At 42.6% G+C, this 25,708-nt stretch overlaps 1 protein-coding gene across 1 annotated transcript in view; it reads right to left on the bottom strand.

Annotated features, from left to right (window-relative positions):
• Positions 1-21,720, bottom strand: part of Dcp2 (decapping mRNA 2) — a 32,863-nt gene extending 11,143 nt beyond the window's left edge. Inside the window, exons 1-7 of the mRNA XM_032886177.1 lie at positions 21,528-21,720; positions 13,622-13,773; positions 9,982-10,109; positions 9,244-9,342; positions 4,271-4,423; positions 4,064-4,176; positions 3,875-3,982 (exon numbers count right to left, since the gene is read on the bottom strand). Coding sequence (XP_032742068.1) covers positions 3,875-3,982; positions 4,064-4,176; positions 4,271-4,423; positions 9,244-9,342; positions 9,982-10,109; positions 13,622-13,773; positions 21,528-21,580 — 806 coding nt within the window. The 5' untranslated portion in view covers positions 21,581-21,720. The remainder of the gene's footprint in view (positions 1-3,874; positions 3,983-4,063; positions 4,177-4,270; positions 4,424-9,243; positions 9,343-9,981; positions 10,110-13,621; positions 13,774-21,527) is intronic.
• Between the last annotated feature and the right edge of the window lie 3,988 nt (positions 21,721-25,708).

The raw sequence follows: 25,708 nt of genomic DNA, 5'->3' as shown, positions 1-25,708 counted from the left end.
CTGCCTGCTAAGTGCTGGGACTAAAGTCATGCACCAACCACAACTTAAAGCAGAAATTCTGATCACTTTTCCCCCATTTTTTTATTGGAATTTTATTTATTTACATTTCAAATGTTATCCCCTTTCCTGGTTTCTCCTCTGGAAACCCCCTTTCCCATAATTCTGATCTTCTTTGCCGGCTATATATTGCCCCGTCTTTTAGACCAGTAGCTGGTGTTAAAACATCTTTCTTACATTAATAGTCTACCATTTTTTTATTCCAGGCTTTTATACCATCACCTCCCTAAACTATAGGTTTGAAGGTTTAAAAGAGTTCTTTCTACATTTAGTTGAAGCAAAGAAATGTATGTGGACTTTCTTAACAGGATAGAAGACACATTCTTTCCAGATGTGATCTCAGTAAGGGACTGATTAAAAAGGGTGCTTATAGACCCTACTAGTGTTAGATAAGATCTGAGAAGCTAGGTTACTTACTAGAGCACACCTCCTTAAACCACGAGAGGGTCAAAATCCTGCGACAGTATAGACTTCTGAATGTGGAAAACCAAATCACCACAAAGCCTGACGCACACCAATTTCTGAGGTGTTTCTGGACTGTTCTATCACCTAGTTTCACGGCAGCCTTTGTTTTGAACATGCAGCACACACACTTTGTATTGAACACGCCATCAAGCCAGGAATACCACATAACACTGCATGAAAGATCTCTGCTTACACTAAAATATGTTGTAGGCTTATTATGTAGAGAGTATAGCTTTGATTCTTTCAGAAAGAAAATGGTTTTGCTATTGAACACAGAGACTCTTATACCCCCCAGCACATATATATCAAATTACTACATCTTTGGATTGTCTTCTGTTGCTTCATCTTGGGTCCAACAGCTAGCTTAAGAGGTAGAACCGTTTGCTGTACATGCCCAGTGGTCTGAGCTCAAGCTTTGAAAGCCCTAAGTGGAAAGACAAAGTGACTCCAAGAGGTTGTCTTCAGACCTCTACAGGCTTGCCTGGCTGCACACATGTACACCCCTAAAGAATGCTTCATTTTGTAAAGTGCTGCCTGAGATGCCTATTTTAGTTTCATGAAAAATAGTTAAGTGAATCTTCGCTTGGAGTTAGGAAAAATAACAACTTTGACTCGGTCCTAAGCATCCACCTTCTACTTTGCATGGTATGTCTATACATATGAGGCCATGTTCTAAGCTCTGAGGAGCAATATTATGAGGTATTAGTCAACTCTGAAAAATGTTAGAGACATGATCTATATCATGTCTGGCAGTAAAAATATTTGCCAAGGACTTAATTCATCTTTCTTTTCTTTTCCTTTCAAGCCAGGTGGGTATTTTGAACTCAGAGAACGCCCTGCCTCTCCCCGGAGTGGTGGAATTAAAGGTGTGTGTAGCTACGCCCAAGACTTAATTCTTCTAGTAAAAGTAAACACCTCTCTATCTCTAGAATGCAAGTTTGCTTCAATCTTAATAGTAAAACCATACTGTGTATGAAAAAACTGTTCTAAGATAATTATTAATGTCTTTGGCTATCAGTGAATGTTTACTAGGTATCCTTTATATATCCATGCTTATAACTGCCTAAAAGTGTGGTAGGTAAAAGGAGTCATGATGGAAAGGATGACGTTTAAGGCCTACACTATAGAGAAAAGTGTCACCAAACAAGGGAGAAGTAAATTAACAGATGACAATCCAGCCTTGATCTGTCATGCCAAAGAACTGGATTCGGATTCTCTGCAGACTAAGTTGCCATGTATGAAATTTCAGATGGCATCCCAAATCTACATGTAAACACTGCTCTAAAGAACTACACAGTAAGAATATCAGACTGCTCTCAGAGCCCTTCCCCTTTCCCATTTAACACCTGGAAAGAATTTGGATTGAATACCTTAAGCCTGGTGGCTCTAGGCTGTAATTATAGCACTCAAGGGTCTGAAGCAGGAGGACTGCTCTGTCTGAGGCCAGCGTGGGCTACATGCTGTGTTCTAGAGCAGTCTGGGCTACAAAATGAGACCTTGTCTCAAGGTATTTTTTAAAAACCAAAGCAAATTGAGATAAATCTTATAGTAAAATTTATTTTCTAACTATCAGACAAAAATATGACATTTCCTCCAACATATCACAGAATTATGACAAAATAAATACTGCCTGTCAAGAAAATGTAGGAGCAGCTGGAGTTTGCGCAAACCCCTCTATAAGAACAAAAAGAAGAACCCTATGGACTGTTCAACTGTGCAGAGTACCCACATGCAGACTGGTGGAGACCTTCCCAGTGATCAACTGCCTCCATTGATGACTTCTTGGTAATATCTGTTTTATACTCTGGGTCACACTCTTGCCTTTCCTGACTTCTGCCACACTGTTTCTCTTACTTCTATTAGCAGTGCCTTGGTAATAATAATTCTAGATTTAATTTTACTAGATCATTACTAGAATAATATAGATTTTAGAAGACAGAAATGATTCCTAAGGCATTCAATCCAAATTCTTTCCTCATAAACCAATATAAATGAAATAGTACTTAGTTAAAATTTATTAACCACAAATGTGGTGTATTTATATTGTTTTATTTTAAAACTAAATTCCTAGATTAAAAAGATCACCAAATTGGAAAACAAATGTAAAACAATAAACAATAAACAAAGCCACAACTCTGGCAATATAAGTAATAGCAAGTGGCTTATAAGAACATGAACTGACGGGCCGTGGTGCAGGCCTTTAATCTAGTACTCAGGAGAAGAGATAGGCAGATCTCTGATGAGTACTAGGCCAGACTGGACTACAGAGTGAGTTCAGGTCAGTCAGGGCTACACAGAGGAAGCCTGTCTTTTAAAAAAAAAAAAACAAACCAAACTAAACCAACCAAACAAAAAAACAAAACAAACAAACAAACAAACAAAAAAAGCCAACAAAAGAGAGAGAGAGAGAAGAAAAGAACATAAACTAAGGTCAGTGAGAGGAGGTGGATAAAGTTGTGCAGGGCCAAGCCTGATTGTTACTTAGTTTGATCCCAGGGACCCATGTGGTAGAAGAGAACCGTTTGCAAGGTGTCACCATGTTATACATACAGCTATACACTTACACAGAATAAACAATTTTAAAATGATATAGTATGCATATTTAACAATGTTACTTCCCAAGGCTGTCCTAAGTTCTCATCAAGTGAATGTTATTGATAGCTTACACCTGTGTACTTACTGGTCCCTCTTCATAGCAAAGCTGACAGCAAGCTGGGGAGACAGGTATCTTAGGCTAGTCAGTAAAGTACTTGCTGTACAGACATGAGTTAGATCCCCAGAACTCATGGGAAAAAGCCAAGTGTGATGCTGTGGGCTTGTAATCCCACAGCTGGGTAGGCAAAACAGGCAAAGATACCATTGGGAACTCTAGGCCAGTGAGAGACCATGTATCAAGACACAAACTGAATGGCACCAGAGGGTGACCTTTGCCCTCCTCATATGCATGTATGGCATGTGAGCATACACATTCACATGCATACTAATTCTGTAAAGTCATATTTGTCACTGGCTTTAACAAATTATCCATCAGCATCTCCCACCTCCTGTGCAGTAGAGACTGCAAGAGACCCATTCAATCACCTCAGAAACTACATCATCACTAATGTAGGGGAGCAGATATTCAATACACATCTTTTCCCTTTTCCTAGTGCTCTAAGCCATTGGTATCCTCTTGGGTGTACTATTTTAAAATGTGCCGGAAGCATCTTCCCTCCAATTAACGCTTTTCATCTTATTAGCAACTTTTAAAGCACTACAGAGTTTCTAAGGAGGAATCTTATACTTCTTTGACCCAAGAAGCAAGATGGTACTGACACCAGAAAGCCACACTCTCATGAGCGCATTTCTTTACCTCAGTTTTTCCACGGTGGGTCTAGCTGGTGTGCTACCAGCTGAGGAAAAACCATTATCACTGTCAGAGGAATCTCCGAACCTTCGAGACAGCCAGTCCCGTAGTGGTCTGTGGAAACATTAACAACTCATTTAAACTGTTTGACTAGCAACAGCGAGGCCACTTTTGCCGTTTACGAAGTAAGCATACCTGATAAAGGGGATGGCCATAAAAAACTTATTGGGCGCCAAGCCGAGCTTGGACTTGGGAGTCATGTCGTTTCTATGACATGGCAACTTCTCAATGGAGAACCACTCAATATTCTGAAACAAAACAATTGCATTTAGTTGATTACTATCAGAGAGTAACCAACACCAACTCCCCAGCAACCTATCAATATTCTCAACTCTTACATACCCTAATTTCTCTTCTGGTTTTAGGGTTAAATTTTGTGTCTTTTGGAACTCCTGGAATGATGTACAAGCGAGCAAGCTGGTCATTGATTCGAAGTTCAATGTAATCATCCTTACAAATATAGTCTTTTATATCAAAACCAGTTTCCTCGAAGACCTGGAAATAAATGTTGATAAAATGTTTGATTTTTAATCATTAGAGGCTGAGGAAGAAGGACTATGAGTTTAAGGACAGCCTGTTACATAGTTGAGACTTGTTATCAAAACAAAATAAAGACATCAGGCTAAATCTAATCTGTAGCTAAAAAATTAGGCTCAGAGATGGTAGCCTGCTTTTCGACAGAGCTTTTCTATTGTACAGTGGTACCACCAAGTGGTAGAAGGACTGGCTGCAACTCTAGGACTCTTAGTCATATACACTAAAAAAGGCAACGGCTGGAACTCAGCCTTAACCATTCCTAGTCTGAAACCATCTTGACTATATTGGGGGGGTGGGGGAGGAAGGAAGGGTAGAAGTAATTACGTGTAAATGCATATAATCAATCCTGATCTTGTTTAAGAAACGACCGCAGCAGCTCTCTAGACATGTACAGAAAGCCTGTGTGGACACACAGCCTGAAATTGGATTCCGATAAGTCAGGAAGACAGCCTGCAATGAAACTCGATTAGCTGTAGCCTCAAGCGTGAATCCCTACTCTCCAGATCTGCTAAGAAGTAAACTTCTGTTGTTCAAGCTACCCAGTCAACTGCATTAAATCAGCTCAAGAAGACTAAACAGTAGCATCCCAGCCAAGTCCCCAACCTTTTAGCTCTTTATGACAAAGGTGATCATTTAGAAATCAGGATTCAAAATCAAAGCTTGCCTTTAAAATAATCCATCTGCCCAAGGGGCCACAGTATGGATTTAGGTCAATGCCTCGTTCTGTAAGCTTCCATAACCATGGCAGATCAGTTACAGGGGATCCGCAGATGCTGCAGCTGGAGAACCCAAGTCCAAGGCCCATAACTGAAAGAACCAGGAGGCCAGGCTGAGGTTGAACAGCAATGTCAAGGCTGAGGACAACCAGTCTAAGGCTGAGGAGGCTGCAGCACCAGAAAGAGATCCAGAAGACAAATGCCTCTTATCTTCCCAGAGATGAAGACCCAGAAAACCCCTCGGCCTTCCCCCGTGACTGGGCAGATAACAGAAGGCTGGTTTTGCTGGGAAGCACCTGTGTAACTACAGCAAGGCTCAGGCTCCATCAGTATAAAAGATATTAAATTTTCTCTCTATGCTATAGGGAGGGGGTCCCTTTCGTTCTGGAGCAGCAAGCCTTGTTTTCCGTACACTTGGTCCTTATCCAGGGTGTCATCATTTTAGTGAGACTCTGTAGTCTGTTCCCTCCCTTCTCAGCAAGTTTACCCAAGCACCATGTATCAGTGTTATCTTTTCTTTCTTAGTCAAGTAAGAAACAAACAACTCTAAAGGAATTAAAATTCCCCCTTAGACTTAACATAAAAGTGAGTGAGCTACATCTCTGAAAGAGCAGTCATTATTTGTAGCTTATGTAAAACAACAGTAGTTACAGTAGTTCACTCTACAGTTAGAACACTAATACTAATACCTGTCTGGCTATTGCTCTGCTACTGTACCTTGTTTTAAATATTTATTTTTCTTTATGTGTGGTGTTTTGTCTGCATGTACATCAGTGTACCACCTGTGTGCAGTACCTGAGGAGGTCAGCAGAGTGTCCTGAGATGAGAGTTACAAACAGCTATGAGTCTCTGTGGTGCTAGGAAGTGAACCTGGCTTCTCTAAAAGAGCATTTGGTGCTCCTGAGGGCTGAACTGTCTCTCCAGTTCCTGTTCCTCTAAGTCAGAAAAGTTAACCACAACTAGATAGCTTTTAAAATCCATAAATTCCTTCTGTTTTCAAAAGATCTATCCCCTTACAAATATTCTTTTGAGTGCCTATAAAGCTGCAGTCCAAAATATAGCCATAGCCATGCTACCAGGGACATTCCACCAGGGACGCTTGGCGCCCTACACAGGACAAGCAAGGAAGTTCACAGGCTGATTGCCTTTTCTTCTCCTACACGTTAGCAACTCTTATAATATAAATCTTATCAGAGGAAGGGTCTGAGTGGGGACACAGAGATTCCTTAAGTTCTGAGGTTCTGGCTCAGTTTTATTAGTGGAGGTGCTTGATCTTCTATAAGGAGATCCAGTTACACAGACAGCTGACACCACACAATTTAACCTCAACTTCTACTTACTCAAGGGCCTTTCTGGAAGCAGACATTACCAGTCATGAGGTGGTCAACTACCAACAGAACTACATGTGCACAATTCCTTTAAGTAGGATGCCATAGCTCTTATTCTTTCTCCTTATAAGTAAGCTTTATGGTTAACGGCTTGAGGATATAAAAGGAAGATTTTTTTACATCCTCTATCCTCTATAGAAAGCAAAGGAAAACTTGTTAGGGGAGATAATTCCTCAGCACTCCAGCTTTCTGGGCTTTGTTTACCTGGTATCGGAACCGGAACTGACAGCCTCATACCTCCAGACAAGCATTCCACTGCTGGCACATTTTGCTCCTAGCCTGGTTTTCAGTTTTAAGAGCTACTCAACCTTTATTTATTTGTATACAACTGTTCTGTCTGCAAGCTTCTGTATATACTGTGGATAAGTGTTTAATCCTGAGTTTAAAATGCAGTACTTCTAGCTATGTTTCCAATGTTGTTCTAAAGTAAATAACCACTAACCCCCTTCCCAAGGTACATACAAGGGCTTTAACATAAAACTGTACTGGTGTGTGTTTACTGAACAGCAAATTTTTGTGTATGCAGATGCAGATGCCAGAGGAGGAAGTCAGGTGTCCTGCTTTATCACGGCCTTACTCTCTGGGGCATGGTCTCCTATTGGGACTAGAGGCCAGCAAGCCTATGGTTCTGTCTTTACCCTGCTGAGTCCCACCCAGAGGTTACTGGCACAGGTATTGCCATTTTACGCGGTTTGAACTCAGGTCTTTATGCTTAAGCACAAGTGCTCTTACCTCCGGAGTCATCGCTCTGACCTGTCTAAGTCCAGGACAGCGTCCATAAAGACATTCTATGCAAGTGCTCTCTGACCATAACTCATAACCTGCATCCTCCCTTTCCTCCCAATCCCTCCCTGGCATTTCCAGTCATTCCCCGAATCTTACTTTTGTCATGTCCTACATATATAGATGATTTAATGGATCGACATAATGTTTCAGGTTCCCTAAGAAGAGAGAATGTATTTCTTTCTGGGTCTGCAGATCTTTTCCTGCAGATGAGATTCTGTTACTTAAATTGACATTGCCAGCACGTACACAAAAGCTGGGTACATACTCCAAACTAAGTTCTGCTAGGGCTGCAGGGACCTTGCACAATGAGCTAAATCCCAGACCCCATGGTGGCTTTTAAGAACTATAACTTCTTCACTAGTAAGCTATAGCAAAACTAAAAGCAGGCAATAAATAACCACTGTATCAAACACACCACACCTCAAAAACATCTCTGAATCACATTTCTGCCATCTTCCCCTCAAAGACGTTACTTCTGGCTACGAAGTCCTTAAAAGCGATTTTCCTTAAAACATTTGAGTGGTTAAATGACTCGTCCAAAGTAGCTAGGCTTATATATAAACACAGACTGAACTAGAACACCTTCAAGGGTCAGGTATAAGATGGTATAGGGTAAAGAGCCAACTGCAGACTGTCCACATAGTAAAGCCAAAAATGGTAACAGCAGCTGTTACGTTCAGAGACCACTGTGGACTAGAGCTACCCAGTAAATGGAATTTTAAATAAGGTAAAGGAGAAAGAAATCATTTCTCTTTAAAGAAGCCCAGTCCTTATAGTGCTAATACTAGGCCACAGACCTTCCAAGGAAAAGGATCCTCTGAGCCTGGCTCAGATGGTTTCTGTTTAAACCTGGGATGCCTAAGAAAAGCACTAGGCCTCCCCTCACAGTGCTAATGGAGTCTAGGAGGAAGAGCTGGCTGCTAAGAACAGGTGAGCACACCTTTGCAGTTCAACCAGCCCCTGGCTCCAACCATGTTGAGCCCCTAGGTTCTTTACCACACGAACAGGCAGTGGCACTGCCCAAGACACCAAGAGCCACACTGTGCCTGCTACACCTTCGCCATGGTGGACCCAGGCTATCAGCGAAAGCCAAAACCAGGTCTTCTTCCATTAACTTATTTCTGATGCAGCAACCTAGGGTCTGGATTGGCAGGGATGGTTTGGGTAGGAATAATTTTAGTCAAATTTTGGAAATAATCTAATTCAAAAGATAAGGAATAAGTCCTTGTAATAACAGCTAAGATGGGAGAAAGGAAGGATTTTAAAAAAACTCTATCTTATAGGGCAAGTATAAAGCTAGAATGAGTTTTGAGGAGAAAAATGTAAATTTCTTAGAAAAATATCCAGATTGTTCATTTTTCTGAATTATGAAAAAGAAAAAGAGAATAAAGAATATAGTTAGAAGTTGAAATATTTTCTCAAAAGAAAATCCAATTTTAAGGCAAAAGGTGGAAAGACAAGAACAGAGCCAGATAGACGCTTTAAAATTACAGTGAGGATGAACAGCCCCCTAAAAGCAAAGAGAGATAGAGACAGAAAGAGGAGGGAGACAGGGTATCTTACATATTTTTTATATGTATGAGTGTTTTGCCTGGACAACACGTGCGTGCCTAGTACCACAGGAGGCCAGCAGAGGGCATCGGATCCTTGGGTCTGGAGTTACCAAAGGTTTCAAGGCAGCATGTAGGTGCTAGAAGTCAAATCCAGGTCCTCTGAAAGAGGAATCAGTGATCTTAACCATCTCTCCAGCGCAAAGGCTATCTATCTCTTGAGTTAAACTATGTATTCAGTTTTTGGGAAAACGCTGAATTTTTTTCCAGAGTCCAAAAGGGTAGATCTGTGTGGTTTTAAGACTTTGAAAGTTACCCACCAAAGAGCAAGCACTCACCTCTCTAGCTGCACAGTCATGAGGTGCTTCTTCTTTATTTACTTTTCCTTTTGGAAATCCCCAGCCTGACTTTGCCAGGTACCCCTGAACCAGCAGTACCTGTGAACAAGCAGAAATTCGAAAACAAAAAGCAAAGAAATATATTTTCCACATTCCATACCCCAACCAAAGGCATTTTTCTCTGTATTTACGGTAATTATTTACCAATAAGCTGTACAGACAGCATTTGCCCTAAATATCTTCCAAGAATACAGACATACTAGTATAAAGAAACACTCCTTGTGTATTTAAAACATACTGTTTCGGGCTGGAAAGATGGCTCAGCCGTTAAAGGCTAGGCTCACAACCAAAAATATAAAACATACTGTTTCAGCAATGAAATGACATGTGTCATGTCTTTACATTATGCCATAGGAGGTACAAAACTTTAAGATACAGACTGCACTGGTACCCAGGAAAGACCTCCGCCTCCTTCTCGGAGATGGAAGGGGGAGAGAGTAGGACCTGTGAGGGAGAGGAACTAGGAAGAAGGGGGGCTGTGAAGAGGATGGAAGTGAATAAGTAAAGGGGAAAAGATACAGGATGCAGGCAAAGCATCCAAAATTTAGCTCTTTAATAACAGGAATCTATGGGTATTTTAAAACCTCAATTCAAAACATTACATCAAAAACTTTGTCAACAGGATGAAAACTAAGTAAGTCACCACTGCACTATAATCTTCTGTTCTGGTACACTCACATTCTCCAGTGTCTCATCGAGAATAATTGCACCGTAAGTTGGTACTCCCATTTTATATTCCTTCCATTCATCCAGAATCTTTTCCACGTCTTCACCTTGTGGCAGCAGAAATGGACAGTGACTGAAGAGTATGAATAATGTTAAGGAAATTACCACTCGCCTCAACAGTGGAAGAAGTGACAACAGGGAGGGGCTGGAGTCAGAGATCAGCTCCCAGTGCCCATGTATAACTCCAGTCAGCCACAGAGGGTCCGATCCCCTCGTCTGGCCTCCACAGACACCCATACACACAAATACCATGCAGAAATTTTTTAAAAAGGTAAATCAATCTCCACAAATTCTATGTAGAAACGGATCTATTTAAATCAACCGTAGGTCATATGAAATTACTCAAGCCTGCACTTTATTTAGGTTCTCCCAAGCATACTCATTTTTCTTTGAGCAAAACATTAACTTTAGTATTTAACCTAGACACAAAGTGAGCTACGTGTCTGATAGACTATCAGTGCTAGACTTCCAAGTTAAACAGGAATGCAGAAGCTCTGACTCAGTACTCATCCTTGTCTCAGGTTCACAGGAAGTCAGCCCCAAGAATGTGCACACATTCTACCAATAGCCACCGGGCACATAAAGAATTAAAGTACTAGAACCCTGGGAAGCAGGTGAGGGATACTGTACACACCCATGTTTTTTGCCACATACATTCAAGTATTCATTTCTGATTATTATCATTAAAGGCAAGCCTAACTGAAGTTTATGTAGGAAAACTTAGGGTGTCAGTTTCACAAAAAATATAGTATGTACCTAAGAAACAAAACAGTGTAAAACATTAAAGAACAAACTTATAGACAAAAACAAACACTGTAATTGTATACTAGGTCTTTTGATATCACTGAAACAGAGTGACACATGTGGAGAAAGCTGTTAACTTATGACAGTTTCTCAACCTGAGGACCTTTGTAATGGTTCTCAAGCCCTTACAAACTTGCATATTGTTTTTATTCTGATGTTAACTCTACAAGCATGTGACAGGAATGTGTTTCAACTGTGTACAATGACTTCACACAAATACTATCAGTCAATTCTAGAGGCCTCGATGAGACTAACACTAGTTTAAACCCTGCAGGTAATAACAGCAGGAGCCCAATACATAAGCGATACTTTAGAGTAAAATGACAAGTAACAGGAAGACGCTATAGCAGACAGAGCAGAAACTCTGTACTACCATCTACAGTGACAAGAAGTTTGGACAAAATGAAGTCATATTTAATTCATCTCATAAATATAATTTTATGAGCTCCATATTTTATAGTTTTATGGATAAGTAAAAAGGCCCTCTACGAATCCAAAGAGGCCAATCATCTGACATCATAACTAAAAGACAAACACACTGTCAATCTGCATGATTATTTCACGACTTCAAGGCCAAGCCCAGATACATTAGCCATCCATGAACACCTGTGGTTCCTCAGTCACCAAGATACTGAAATCATGTCTCGAAAAAAGGCTGACTCTCTACAGTCAATAAAATTCTGTTGTAAAGTCATCCAATTAAAAACAAAAACCTAACGTTCTTACTCCCTTCTCTGTAAGTTGACTGTAGCCCAATCAAGGGTTTGAGGAAAAACAAAACCCAACACAAAGGAAACAAAAATCCCAACCCTACAGCTTCTGTTTCAAACATGCCCGAGTCCCCACAGTTAGTTCAGCTGAGTAACCTGCCAGCATCGCACTCTTCCATTATTCTAAAACAGCTTTTTGCAAGTTTTTCTTCCCAAATTATTTTTAAAGTAGACTTCTATCTAATCTCAAAAATGTCTGTTTTTCACAATTGTTAACACTTACTGGCTCTTTCCTAGATAATTAGCCGATCCTAAACAAGTAGCCTGACTTCTGAACTTAATCTTTGATTGGACGATGTTCACTCATTTATTAGATGATGAAGGTAACTGGGAGTACAAGAAACTTAAAACGTCATCCTCTCCACCAGCCAAGTCAGGGGTGGGTCTTGAGGCCCTCGAATTGAATCTGGAATAGTTCTTCTCTGTTCTCTACTATGGCACTCCACTACCCCGAATTGTGAGAGCATGTTCCTTTGTCTCTCATGACCCTAAATGTAAGCCTACCTTGTTCACTGCAAAATGCCTGGCACACAGTAACCATTTAGTTATTTGACGAAGCAGAGTTCCTTCTCAATATAGGTTCCTTCGCCATATAACAAGAGTAAAAAGAAAAACTGCACCAAGGTTTTAATATCTGGAACACTAAGGTTAAGTATAAAACTCCATGTACTCATAAGTAAATTCTTACTCAGAACCCAAGAATATATGGCTGTTTGGAAAAACTGTAAGTCTACACAAGATGACCAAAACAGAGGATTCCCACAGCTGGCCTTTTTTCTGTACAGAACTAGCCATCAAGCAAGCCCTTAGCAAAAATAGTATTCAGTCTGATCTTCTCTTCCCTTGGACTCAACACCAACTTCTACACATCTACTCTGCCAAGTGTCCTCAGTACTTGTTTTGACTGTTCTTTCTGGACCCTATAACCATGGCTCAGAACCCTACTCCTGTCTTAAGTACTAGTGCTTACCTATGGCTTAGGTCACCAACACATCTTGGGTATCATTTCACATGATGAGCAATTCTCTTTGCTCAAAACGCTGGCTGGCTCTGCTAACGTCTCCCAAACAGTATGTTACCCATTTTCTATGGAGCCTCAGGAATCCCTTATGTTACGGGTGTGGGAAGAAGAAACAGGGTATTAGTAGTTTGGTACTTTGGGTCATTTGTACCCGCTGTAAGGCTAGTTTTAACACATTGAATTTGTGGGAACAAATTCACTCAACACACAGTGAATGGCTAAGAATAGTATCTAACAAATAAGTAAAAATCACACTAGTCATGATTTAAGAGCCCCTACCTCACCTTAGGCTCTTCCACCCACTTCCACTATGGCCCCACAATAATCCTGTTTGGCACCAACTAGTTTTATTTTTTTTTAACTCTCCAGAGGAAATTCTGAATCTTCTTTAAAAATGCTTTGTCTAAATTCTTTCTATCCTACTTCTAAATTCTAAGAACATTTAATACAATGATCCATTATTTTTTGCTATGTAGACAGTTTTATAATTTTAGACATTCATAACAACTACATTAAAACAAACTTTTTTTTTTTTTTTTTTGGTCTGTCTGTTTTTGAGACAAGGATTTCTTATGTAGCCCTGGCTGTCCTGGAGCTTGGTCTGTAGACCAGTTGTCCTTCTGGAACTCAGAGATCCACCTGCCTCAGCCTCAAGTGCTGACAATAAATGGATGAGCATTTATGACTAAGCTATGTCCTATACACACAGAAAAGCGTCTTCAATCTGATCACCTGATTAATGATTGTATAGCAAGAGTGGAGCAAACATCAGAACTGTCCCAGAAATGGCCTAGCTCTTTATAAAGGAAAATCAAGTCTAATTCACTCCTAATCACCATACACTTCAGTGCTGTGAAAAAAGAGAGCACAACGAAACTGCCTCAAGTCTATTTCATTATTGTTATCCAGAAGTTACAAAGAAAATCTAAAGGGAAGTTTGTGCAAAAGTGTTTTATTAGAAAGAATCAAAGACGATCATTAGGAACAAAAAGGATATCAGCTTTGGCAAAGTCTCTTATCCCGCACTGAGGTAATCCTGGTGTGTTCTGCATGTAGAAATCCAAGTAAAACCAATGGGCGAGTTCAATCTGGAAGCACACTCGGATTGCATTGTCTCTTTCCTCACTGGGAATATGCAAAATAAATCGGCTGCCAAAAACAAAAACGTACAGAAATTACAACTACAATCATTACAGTTTAATATATTTACCCCACCCACCAACTAAGAAAGGAGAGCAGGAGTAGTGTGGTGGATTATGTTAATTGGGTTCCCAAAGTTACATGGGAATTCCTATGCCTGCATGTAAAGACCCCAGGATCCCTGTCCCCAATTGGCTGCGTTTGGTAAATAAAGTTGTCGTCGACCAATGGCTGGGCAGGGAGGCAGAGGCGAGACTTTTAGGATTCGCACAAGAAACACAGGAGGAAGGGGCTGTGGCTGAGGGGTTGATGAGGAAAAGGGATTGTCAAGCCAGGGATAAGATCCAGGCTTGAAAGCAGGCAGCATAAGAGAAAGCATACCAATCTTCTAAGAGCTAGGGAAGAGAGCCACTCTTCCCCCCAGGGAGCAAAGATGGAATACAGATTTTAGTAAGTAATAACTCAGGAGGGGAGGTGTTAGCAACATGGAAGTTTGGGAGTAGCCCAACCACTGAGCTGATTAAGACATATTAAAATAGAAAACTGTGTGTGCCTGTCTTTCACTTGAGAATCCACAACATTGGAGCAGTAACGAGAAACTTACCACCACCAGGGAGGCAGGGTTGCAGGCCTAAAACTGGCTCAAAACAGAGGACTTGTAGAGAATATTTTGAAGAACTGTGTAGATACTATTCCCAAATGCAGAAATTAATTTAAGAGCTTCCTAGCAATTAAAGCAAGCGAAGAAAATCCTTGGATTTCTTCTGGAGTCAAAAATACACCAGCATCATTATAACCCAGCAAAGGTGCCTGACATCCATGTAGTCCCCAGATATAAACAACACAGAGACAAATGCTTCTCAAAAAGCAGAACCACAGAGCCTTGACCCACACTAACCTCCAAATACTTTCAAAAGCCCAAAACTGACTTTTAAAAACTTACCAAGAAAGGAGGAAAGTGTGTGTGTGTGCGTGTGCGTGTGTGTGTGTGTGTGTGTGTGTGTGCTTTTCCTACAGGGATACACAACAGTTAGTTGCACAAAGGTGATAAAGATGGGAGTTGTCTTTATTTAGTGAGGCACACGGGCTAACACACAAGTCTAAATGAACATGGATGCCAGGAGGTGTGAAAGATTTACTAATTGCTTCTTTCCCAGTTGAGCATTTTAGAATCTCCTTTGTCCTTCAAACATTAGAAGCAAATTCAACTAAACGAAATAAATGCACTGGCCTTTCAGATCATTTTTATTAAAGAGAGCTAACACTCAACTAATTAGTCATATTGCATTATTTATTTGCTATGGTGCCAAGTGGTTTATTTCTGTTCTCCTATTTCAAATCAAATTGAAAGAAAATACTCTAAAATTTGAACATCAGTGGTCCCACTCAAATAAATCAACAACAGCACAAACATGATAGATGGATCAATATAAAGAGATAATGACTGGTAGAGCTGCAAGGGGATCTGAGTGAACCTGTTTATTCTATCTACCCTCACCTTGGCTGGTCTACCTCAGACTCATCCCCAGGGACTCAGAAACACTACCTTCACTGTGCCGGAGCACTAGACTCCTCTGAACATGTTTATGCTCTCTCAGACTCACGAAATATCCAAATTTGTTTAGTGATTGTATACAATATGCTGATAGTTGTAATTTACCTTTTAAACGTTTAGGCTGATCCCTGCCATAAGACACAGCCATAGGACCTGGACAAAATACATGGAACAACTTATTTTAGACGACTCTCTGAAAAGAGAGTACATGTGGAAGGAAGAATCTTGGAAAAGATGAAGATCAAAACAAAGTCCCAGGTCCGCACTCCTCGGTATACCCTGGTGCAACTGGGGACACGGGTGGGCAAGCTCCAAGTCTCTTCCTGGGTCAGACAGAGTCTGGCAGACAGGATAAAGTCCTTCCAAAGCTCAGCACATAGGACTGCCCAGGAATGCAGAAGTAAGGGAGGAGAATTCCAGGGAAATGGGCCCATAAAATTGTGTATGAGCACTGACGTTTATTCTGCACATGCTCTGATTAGACCCAGAGAAGCCGGTTTATAATCTTTTAGTGAATTGAAAAAAAAAAAAAAAACAACAACAAAAAAAAAAACTCTGGCCAAATCTGACTGGCCACTAGGTGGCACAGAGAAAAGAGCACTGTAGAAACTAGACCTCCTGCCTGGTTAGTCTCAAGTCAAAACTAAAACTGCTGTTTCTTTTCTAGGTTTCAGCCTAGAACAGCTTCCACAACAGAAGAGGATCAACTCACTACACTTGTCCTAGGCCATTTCCTTCTTCCTATTCTCTCAACAAACCACTGTCTAGTTTGGCAGCTTTGCTAAACTCTCTATTTTGTTTTGGAGACAAGGTCTCACCATGTACACCAATCTGACCTCAGACTCAGAGATCCACCTGCCTGCCTCTGCCTCTAGAGAGCTGGGATTAAAGCTGTGTGCCACCACTGCCAGCACATGGCACTGCTGATCTCTGAAAGCAGGCAGTTCTAGCAAGAGGAGCAGCTTTGCACACCTCACACAGCAAGGTATTCGGTACTATTTCCACAATGAGTATACTACCTGCCCCCGCACCACAGTCTGAGGGCCACAAATGTGACTGTGCCAGACAATGACCTAAGGGACATTTTCATTTGTATTCGCAGACTAAGTTCTTGGCTGCTTCCAAATCTCTGGACTATGCTCAGATTACTTGGCAGCACATGAGAGCTTTAGCTTTAAGGATGGCCCCCACCTTTTGGGTAGTCCCTAGCCAAAGATCTGACTGTCCTTCTTTACTCTGAGAGTAGCCTGCTTCAATACAAAGATGATCAATCAATTCATCTGTAGCCTTGACATACTCACGTGAGAGCAAAACAGACCTATAAGGTTTCTCAACAGGCTCCAATCTTCCCTGTAAGAGGTGCAGCTTCTAGGAACTAGACTACTCTCAGGCATAAGGAACCTTTTTAGTACCATAAGGATCTCATTTTAACTGTAGGGACCTCTTTCACAAAACTATTACAGACCTTTTTAGGTTTGACACAATTTTGAAGAATTCTGCAATGTCCAGTTTAGACTAATAGTTAGACCCTGCTATGAGATCAAGGGGAGACCAGAAAAAGAGCCATTCAACACGATCTCTGAAATGATATGGGCCCTAGGCCTCCTTAAACACTTACCCCAACATTGGCTCTTTATAGTCTTACTAAACCCTTTCTTCTACGTACAAAAGTTAAAGTGATGATGGCAAAAAGCCCTCCAAGAGTCCAGTTGCATCTGGGGGCACGGGAGAATTCCCCTGCGTCAGTGCACTGGCCAACTGTGGCTCTTGGTGGGAAGCCTCTAAACCCTGGACAGAGAATGGTGATTTCCATGTTTTAACTGGAAGACCCTGGAGTTAAGCTTTTACTTCCCGGTGGGCCTTGCACTATGTCTCATGTAACAGAGCAGACAGGTTCCAGATTCTTTAATGTCTCAAAAGACACAAAACCCTGCTAAACTTTAAGTTTTGTCCCCGTATTACTATATCCTAACCCCAAGGTCTCTCTGGAGTACTCCTGTGTGGAGGTTAAAATCCTATCTGTGGTGCTAGACCTGATCTACAAGGTTCTCCATGTTCCCAAGGCAGGCTACCTGGTTCATGGATGTAGGATGCAAATCTTCAGGGTTTGTGACAGTAAGCCTCAGGAAAGCATAGGCCACAGGAGCCCTCTGGGTAAATCCACCTTAGCCTCAAAGGCAGAACTAATTGCTCTTACCGCTGTTTTCAACTGGGGCATCAATGACAATATTTACATAATTTAGCCTATACTCTCCATAAGAACAGGTCATGCAATGGGAAATGGACCACTCACTGCCCTAAATGTGATGATTAAATGTGCTGAGGTGGTTTGAATGAAAATGTCCTCTGTGGGATCAGATATTTAATACGTAGACCTTGTTGGCCCAGTTTCAGGAGTTTGTCCAATGGGGGCAGGTTTTGAGAGTTGTGCCTTTTCAAGTATGCTCTCTCAACTGCTACCACCTGCCACCTCCATTCCATCAAAAACAATTACCCCTGTGGAACAGTAAACCAAAGAAACCAAACTCCTTTTATGAATTTTAAGAAAAGTCAAGGAGTTTTATTTATCATAGCAACAGAAAAATACAAAATTTTTGGCCCTAGTATAAGCCACCTAGCTTCCAATACAGGCAGCTACTATTCATGACAAGGCCCATCGAAAAGATAATTCTGACACGTCTCAAGATAGCACCCAAACAGATCAACAGGCAGCCGGACTTCATTCCCTGCTGCCTTAGTTCTCCATCCCATGCCCACAACATATCCCTTACACGACCGAGGCTTCATGACCACCCAGAGGGATGGTTTCAAAGCCAATTTTCTGAATCTTCCCAATGGAAGGGCCTTAACATTTCATCAAGCCACGCACCAGAAGCCACCATCACTGCAAACTCCCAGGCTCTCCTCACAGGCACAACAAAACAGCTTCCTACCTTATTTCTTGATGCAGAGTCTCTTACTGGTGGGCTAGGCTATGAACTCTGGAATGTGCACTTATGCCTGTGCACATTCATGTAGTGCTCACAGATGCCAGGAGACGGCATCAGATTCTCTGGAACTAAGTTACAGATAGTTGTAGTGTCATGTGGGAACTGAGAATTTAACCTGGGTCTTCTGGAAGGACAAGAAGTGTTCTTAACCACCAAGCCATCTCCCCAGGCCCTTCCCAGCCCACTTTTGCTATCATGGCTACCTTTATGAACTGTTCTCATAAAGAATCCCTACTCCCAACACCCACACACAGCTCCTTTCCCTACATCATCTCCAAAAGGCGCTGGACCTATCACCCCTAACACTCTCACATCTGGTCAGCAGTTCTCAACCTGTAGGTTGCAACCCTTCTGGGGTCACATATCAGATGTTCACATTATGATTCATAACAGTAGCTAATTACACTTATGAAACAGGAACAAGATAATTTATGGGAGTCACCATAGCAGCAGGAGCTGTGTTGAAGGGCTGTGGCATTGGGAAGGAAGGTTGAGACGAATGTACTAGAGAACCAAAATCCAATGGTGCAACAGAGCCAACTGGAGGGCTGGGGAAATAGCTAGGCCAGCCTGGTGCAAGCCTGGAACCTGAGTTAGATCCCAGGAACCCAGGTAAAGGTAGAAGGTCAGCAGCAACTTCACAGAGCTATCCACACATGCACACTGATAAGCACCACTCCCTCTTATAATAATTTTTTAGAGCTTGAGGACAAATATCAACTTGAAAACTTTTACCAACTGTAGCATGAGGAAATGGCTTAGTAACTAGTTTATCAAGCATCTAGCCCCAACAGCTGAACATATCACCCTGCTAAAAAGATCAGTGTCTAATAAAATGTAATGTAAGAAAGCAGCTTAAACATTCACCAGAGCTAACCTCTATAACACTTATTAGTTGCTTCACGTGCTGTCTGCACAACAGGATGTAGTATTCTGTGGTCAGAGCCACAGCAATCACAGCAGCTAACGTTACTTCTTCAGATGACGGAATCCCAGGTATTAGAGACCAGCCTGAAAACTCCCAGGAAGACTAGTTGCAGATGCCGGGGAAAAGGTGGAAAGTCATACGATCTTTCTCTGTCTTTTAACTTTCATCCTTATTAACTCACATATAATCACTCACTTTCCCAAACACCTTGATTTTTTTTTTCTAATTATTAAACTTGCATCTGCGGAAAAAAATAAAAAACTGGGAAACATAAAGAAAATGAAAATTACAGCCCAGTAGTCCCACTTCAGATGCAAATTCTGCTAGTGATTAATCCGAATACATGCATTAAGTTATCTCTTATCAAATTCTAGAATACAGAAAATAAATTCCTTGTAACTTTTATAGATTCATGTGAATCTACCATAAGTCAAAAGTATAATTCTCCCAAACCCAAAGAATTACAACTTTAAATCTTTTTTTAAATCAGACTTAAAATTTATTCAAGTACGTGGTTTTTGCTTACATGTATGTATATTATAACATGTGCATGCCTGGTACCCACATTGTTCAGAAGAGGAAATCTGATGGCCTTAAACTGGAATTATGGGCAATTGCAAACCACCATGTGGGTGCTGGGAAAACAGTAAGCACTAAGCGCTTATTACCTATACAATTAGCCTATGTATGTCCTCTGCATGTACACCTGCAACGTTTAAAGTGCTTGACTAGACTTTTCATTACACTCACATGGCATAGAGGAAAGGAAGGTTTCAAATCTTGATTTTCTAAATTAGGATGTGTCCCTCTATAAATTAATCCTCATATCTGTTTGTCCAGGTGACAGTGGAAATCACTGCGTCAACTGTTTTAATGCAATGTGAGAGGACACCAGTAAAAACTTCACAAGCATATTTCGTTTCCTAAAATGACTCAGAGTGCCTGGGGCTCTAGAGAAATACTCAGGTTTTAGCACACACTTCCACAGACTCTTGGCATGGGCAGATACCTATACACATGTCCCCTGCCTCCAATAATCAGGAATAAAACAAATACTTAAAAAATAAAAAAGTAAACAGCTTGCATGAGGCATGACCACTGAGTTTCATTTTTAAGCCCAGATATTAGTGGCCAGAAGTGAATACAGAACCAGCATTCACACTCTTAATAAATTATTTCATAGTCCAAAGTCGATGCACTAGCAATGACTTCATAACAACGCTTTACTTTGACAAAGAAGGAAATATCATGAACATATTTTTGGCTGGCTGCAATTACTGTTGATAAGAACGTAGAAATTCACTCCTGTGAAGACCCACAGGTGTACATTTCCTTCCAAGTTGGAGAATCAAGAGATTAAAGGGAAGGAACTCTTGGACTTTTTCCTCTTGTTCCCGAAGATAAATCCAGGGAAATTCTGGAAAGAATAATTAATTCTTTACAGAAAATGCCACGGGTGAACATACAGAGAATAAAGTTTAAGCGTGAAAATTGTTCCCTGTGTAGATCCAGGTACCTGAGATCATATAACTGAATTAAAACAGTGGATTCCACCTACGTGGAGAAGAGACGAAGGGAGGAGGAAGAAAGCCACAGGTTAAAGTTAGAGTCAGGAAAAAAACAAAATCAAAACAAAAAAGCCCCACACACTTCAAAGAAGGAATTGGGCGGAAAACCACTAGGGAATTCAGGTTTGGGCCAGGGGGATTCACTTGCAGGAAAAAACAGAATATTTGAAGTAGAAATGAGATATTTCAGTGCTCCTCGGTGGACGGGATAAAAGAAACAGAAACTGAAAGACTTAGGAACTGAATGGGCGTCGGACACTGGCGAACAGGGCGGGAAAGTGAGACCAAGGGATGTGGAGAGGCAGGGACAGCAAAGACCCCGGGCTGAGGAAGAGAAGGGCCTAGTCCCAGGGATGGGGAAGAATAGAGACCGGGGGCGCAAAGGACCCGGGGAAGGAGGAAGAGCTGAGAACGGGGGTGCAAACCGGGACCTGGGAACTCAGGTGAGCTGAGGCCGAGGACGCAAAGCGATACCCGGGAATAGAGAATCAAGGCCAGGGCGAAAAGAGGGGCCCGGGGACAGGGAGGGCGAGCCGAAGCCCGGGCTCAGTGCTGAGACCCGGGACTTATAAAGAGCCGGGGATGAGTAGCGGAACCCGGGAATGGGTAGGCAGAACCGAGTCTGAAGAGCAAGGCGGAACAGAGGAGAGGGGGAGAGGCAACAGTGGTCCGGGCCGCCCTTAGGCAGAGGGAACGCAGAGGCGAAGGTGAACCGCTAGTACCTGCAGAGATCATCCAGGACGCTGCCGGGAATCTCCAGGCGTTTGGTCTCCATAGTGAGGACCTGCAGCAGGCGCAGGGCATCCCGGCTCCGCGCAGCCGGCACCGTAGAGAAGCAAGGAGCTGAGGTCCCGCGGACAGTGGAACCTTCTGCTCGTACCCAGAGGCTGGGCCGAGGCGAGGGGGGAGCCCTGGAGTCACGCCCCCTCTGCGTGAAAGGCCCAATGTAAGGCTGGGCGACCCGCGCCTGCGCGCGATTCGCCAATGAGACGTTTGTTTATTGGGCCGTGGCCTCCAATCGGTCTTCAGGCTGCTCAGTTCCTGCTCTTAAGACCAACTTCCCGCCGCCTTTGATTGAGTGCAGGCGAGGGTGTCTTTTGCGCCTGCGTGTCCTGTGTGCTTCTTACTATACTAGTGCAAAGTTTGGAGCTCCTATATTGTAGGACTCCTCTCTTCCACATACACGCCACAGCATCTCAGGCTTTGTCACAGTGGCTCTAACTAATGGTAATAAGTAACTGAACAGGCACTCCGTTTTTTGGCGGCAAGCCCAGAGCACATATTAAACAGAAGGGGTTATCCACTATTGCTGTCACCAAGTATTGTGCACACATGCTCACCACCGTATTTCATTACCTCTAGGTCAAATGCCAACCCTCTGAAGAAATATTAATCCGATTTTTGTTGGCAGATAGGGTCTCACCACATAGTCCAGGCTGACCTTATACTCACAGTCCTCCTGTCGTAGCCTTCTGAGTTCTGGGATTATAGGCCTGCCCCTACTACCAATATGCTTTGTTTGTTTGTTTGTTTGTTTGTTTGTTTGTTTTTGTTTGTTTTTGAGATCCTGAAACTTGCTCTGTAGACCAGGCTCGCCTCTAACAAAGAGATCTCCCTGCTTCTGGTCCCTCTGATTTTAAGCTCCTAAAAGCAAGCTCAGTGGGACTACTTTGTAGGACAGATTGGTGCTGAGATAGTGATGGGTGAGTATTGAGCAGAGACATGCCTTGACCAGGGATACTTAGTCCTGCATACCTCTTGTCTTCAAGTATTTAAATCTAAATCTTACATCAGAACTCCAAAGGTAGACTGAGGGGACGGTTTTGAAAGACCCCCAGAGCGGGGAGACCCTCACTCAAGTCTCGGGATGACGCGACCCCCCCCCCCAAGAACTCACACACAAGACCATACTTGCTGTAATCACATGAGGTTTATCGATAGGAAGCGGGAGTGGAGAGGCTGGGAGAAAGAGTATTTAAAGGCAGAGGCTGTGAGCCCCAGGGGATGAGGGGATGTCAAAGGGGAATTTACCACAAGTTACAGGATTGTTTTATGGCTCCAGGAGATAAGGTGACGCCAAAAGGTTTTATGGCCCCCTGGTTCCTGGAACAGAGTTACTAAATCAAGAGAAGGGTCGGGTCCTCAGGTCCTCATTATTTTTATCTGTTGTCCTGTCTGGGTAAAAGTTTCTCAGAATTAATGAAGCATCTGCATTTGAAACACCTCTGGTTAGGCTTGGGCCTCTGGTTTCTTGGAATGCTCTCTGCAGGATGAAATGGCTGGAAGGCACAAGTAGGGGCTTAAATAAACATGGGGGGGGGCAGAACAAAGAACAGTTACTCACACCAGGTGATAAGCAAAGTAGTTCTCTTGCATTTTTAACAATCTGTCTTCCTGAGTCAGGTGAGTTTTGGGCTAATTTAAAACTCTATCTCTCAGTTTCACTGGATCCCTTTATTTATTCTCTTCCCAGTGTGCAAACAGTGAAAGCATCACCTTCCTTTGCTTCCCTTCTCCCTTGGAGGACAAGCGGCTTGCTATCTCAGTAGCACTGATGTAGGCCAAGGCTCCGACCCTAGCAAGGTCTGTAATGTGAAGACAAGAACTTCACCCCTCTATTTGATACCAAAGGAGAGCTCAAAAAAGACCAACTTGCGGTCACTATTCCACTTCCTACATTCTAACACACCACTTATACATGCCTGTTTCACATTCATTGCTCATGTTGCCAAGAGGAGTCTAATTCATTCTGGAAACATGGAGAAACTGAATCCATCTGTTCTTCCTTGTCCTGCTCTGCATGGCTGTGGAAGGGACAGTGTGACAGGGTTCCTGCCCCTGAAGCAAAGCCAACAGGTATGGACCTCCATGACTGTTGACAGTTGCTAGCCATAAGGCTTTTTGTATAACAATGTACATATTTTACTTTATGTTTCTTCTTTTGGGGGAATGCCCTCTCTGCCAAGGTTGATGACTCCATGATCCTGGGAAGTGAGAATGTATCTCTATGATTTAGAGGACTGCAGGACAGCCCTTAAGGCTGTGGGAAAGAATTCTGAAAATATGAGTTCAAGAATACATAAATCAATGCAAGAGCTGTCCTTTAAAGAATTTCTCAACTACACAAAATATAAGGATGCAATATCAATTATATATGTGAGGGGCTTCATGGGCCTAAAAGAACAGGGACAGTGAAGAGTTAAATTTCAAAAAGTTAGTCTCAAACAAAGTCCAGACATGCCTGAGAGAATTTGAGATAGGGCTCACTGGCCCGACTATCAGCTCCCAAGGACACTGGCCATCTGGAGCCACCCCCTCCCCTTCCTTCACTCCCTGAGGATGGGTCATCCCCCTGCTGCAGTGAGATGAGTTGCCCTGCCCACATTGCTGAGATGCTAGATTACACGTATGCTTTGTTGATGTAACTCCGTGCCAATAGTAACTGTGCACCCTTTGTATTAGCCAATTATGTGTATCCACACGAAACCCCTGGTTTTCCCTATATAAGCTCCTGCCTAGAGAGGCTCGGGGCTGGACTCAATCTCCTGTGTGGGATACGTGTCAGCCCGAGATCTCGTAAATAAAACTGCCTCTTGCTGATTACATCAAGACCGGCTACTCATGTTTCCTGGGGGTACCCCAACCCGTGACTGGAGCGAGAGTCTCCCCAAGTTTGGGGGTCTTTCATTGGGGGCTCGTCCGGGATAGGAGCGTGACCTCCAGAGACCCGAATGCCTCTTGGAGGTACATTAGTGTGAGTGCTGGAAAGCGGCCGCTGTGTGTGAGAGTGTGTGTGTGAATTAAGTCCTGCAGTCTGTGTTTTCCGGTACCGGTTTAAGGTCTTGGTGCACTGTCTGGGCAGAAGAAGGATTCCTGCCCTGTGCACGGGTGGATGGGCTTCCCACCCCGTATTTAAGTGTGCTTGGGTGGAAGGGCTTCCCACCCCGGACAGACGCCTGTGAGTAGATGAAGGATTCCTACTCCGAATAGTCTTTTTCTTTCTCTTTTTTCTCCTTTTTAGAAAGTGCACAGGGGGACGCCCCAATCGCGCAGGTTCTGGGACGTGTGAGAGACGTTCCGCGAGCCAGCCTTTGTCGGGAGGACCCAGCAACTGACAGTCAAAAAGATCTGACTGTGTTTAAAATCTTGGACTGACAACTGTGTTTGAAATCTTGAAACTGTTTGCTTTGTTTGTCAAGGAGTTTTACTTGGTCCTCTTGGTGCTTAACTTAAAAGTTAAAAATAATTTGCTTGAGAGAAATTGTTTTCTGCGGAGTTTTATCTTTCTCTTGAGCCTCCTCCCCAGAGAGCTGCCCCTCTCTTTACTCCCATTGTCCATCCCAGCTGCTGTTAACCGTTGTGTATGAAGGACTCCAGGTTAGCGAGTGATCTGTCTGAAGCAAGCATTAACAAGAACCTGAAAGCTTTACCTTAGATCCTGAAGAAAAATTCTCCCTGTTGCTTAAACATTCACAGCTTCTAAGGAAGGGACAACACAGAGTAGGAAAATGTAGGGGCTGAGGGTGGTGAGCATGCAGGCCTGCTAGCAGGCTGCAGGCTGCGCGTGGGCAGCAGCGCAGCTCTGGCCAAGTCAGCGTAAGAGGAGTTTCAAGGTAAGGAGGCTGGCTGGGGTTGGCGCTTTGACAACAAAAAGATAGCGTAGAGTTAGTGGTTGTATTATGAGACTTTTGGCCCTGAAAAATAAATAAATAAATAAATAATTCCAGTTGCTGCCTTCAGTGGCCAGACCTTCAACACTTGCTCACAAAAGGAGAGTGTTCATTAAGAGAAGTTCTTTAAGGGAGCCTGCCTTATCTGCTGGCCCTATTCCAAGAGAGGAATTGATCTCCAACATTAAGTAACCTTCCCTGTTAGTCATCATTGACATGGAGAGTGCCTTTGA

The sequence above is a fragment of the Rattus rattus genome, chromosome 15 (genome assembly GCF_011064425.1).
Source record: "Rattus rattus isolate New Zealand chromosome 15, Rrattus_CSIRO_v1, whole genome shotgun sequence".
Taxonomy (NCBI): Eukaryota; Metazoa; Chordata; class Mammalia; order Rodentia; family Muridae; genus Rattus; species Rattus rattus.
The sequence above is the reverse complement of the archived record's forward strand: the minus strand, read 5'-3'. Positions and strand labels throughout refer to the sequence as shown.